General features: G+C 44.0%; 1 protein-coding gene across 1 annotated transcript in view; it reads left to right on the forward strand.

Moving 5' to 3' along the window:
• SERBP1 (SERPINE1 mRNA binding protein 1) overlaps positions 1-764 on the forward strand; it is a gene marked incomplete at its 5' end in the record, with an annotated part of 11,696 nt that extends 10,932 nt beyond the window's left edge. The window contains one exon of the mRNA XM_010135614.1: positions 350-764. Within this exon, the coding sequence (XP_010133916.1) occupies positions 350-406 (57 nt within the window). The remainder of the gene's footprint in view (positions 1-349) is intronic.

Consider the following 764-nt stretch of genomic DNA (forward strand, 5'->3'; position numbering starts at 1 on the left):
TTACTGATGCTCCTCCCCATCCCTCACGTGAAGAGCATTCAGAAATACTTAGTTCCTGCATTCCTTTGCAGCACTGCTTTTAGGGTTGGGAACCACGGAGGGGATTCTTGGTTCATGTGTGAATTTCTAGGGCTAAGTGGGCACAAAAATGCTTTTTAGCAACAGCCAGTTTGTGACCAGGGGAAAGCAACATTTGAAACTTAATTCGTGCATGTGCCACCCAACTCGTCTGCACAGGGACAGAGGCTCAGCTTTGTCCCCGTGCCCCGGTGTGTTCTCGCACCACTGAGCCGGGCTGTGGGGTTAGTGCCACTGAAGGCATAATAACTTTGTGCTGTTTCTCTTTCAGTCAAGTGCTTCTGCTCCTGATGTAGATGACCCAGAGGCTTTCCCAGCTCTGTCCTAAACTGGATGTCATAAGCCACCCTGCCCTCGCCGGGCCTTTCTCTCCAAGGCTTGCATGCTTAAGGATCCTAAACAACCAAGAAATTTAAAAGAAAAAAAAAAAAGAGGAGACTGTCATTCATACCATTCACACCTAAAGACTGAATTTTACCTGTTTTGAAAATGAACTTCTCTCGCTACACAGAAGCAACAATATGGTAGTCGGTTTTGTATTTAGAAATGTAATGGTAGCAGGGATGTTTTCATAATTTTTTCAGAGATTATGCATTCTTCATGGATACTTTTTTGTATTGCTGCTTGAAAATATGCGTTTCCAAACTTGAAATATAGGTGTGAACAGTGTGTACCAGTTACAAGCT

The sequence above is a fragment of the Buceros rhinoceros genome, unplaced genomic scaffold, assembly GCF_000710305.1.
Source record: "Buceros rhinoceros silvestris isolate BGI_N320 unplaced genomic scaffold, ASM71030v1 scaffold22214, whole genome shotgun sequence".
Lineage (NCBI taxonomy): Eukaryota > Metazoa > Chordata > Aves > Bucerotiformes > Bucerotidae > Buceros > Buceros rhinoceros.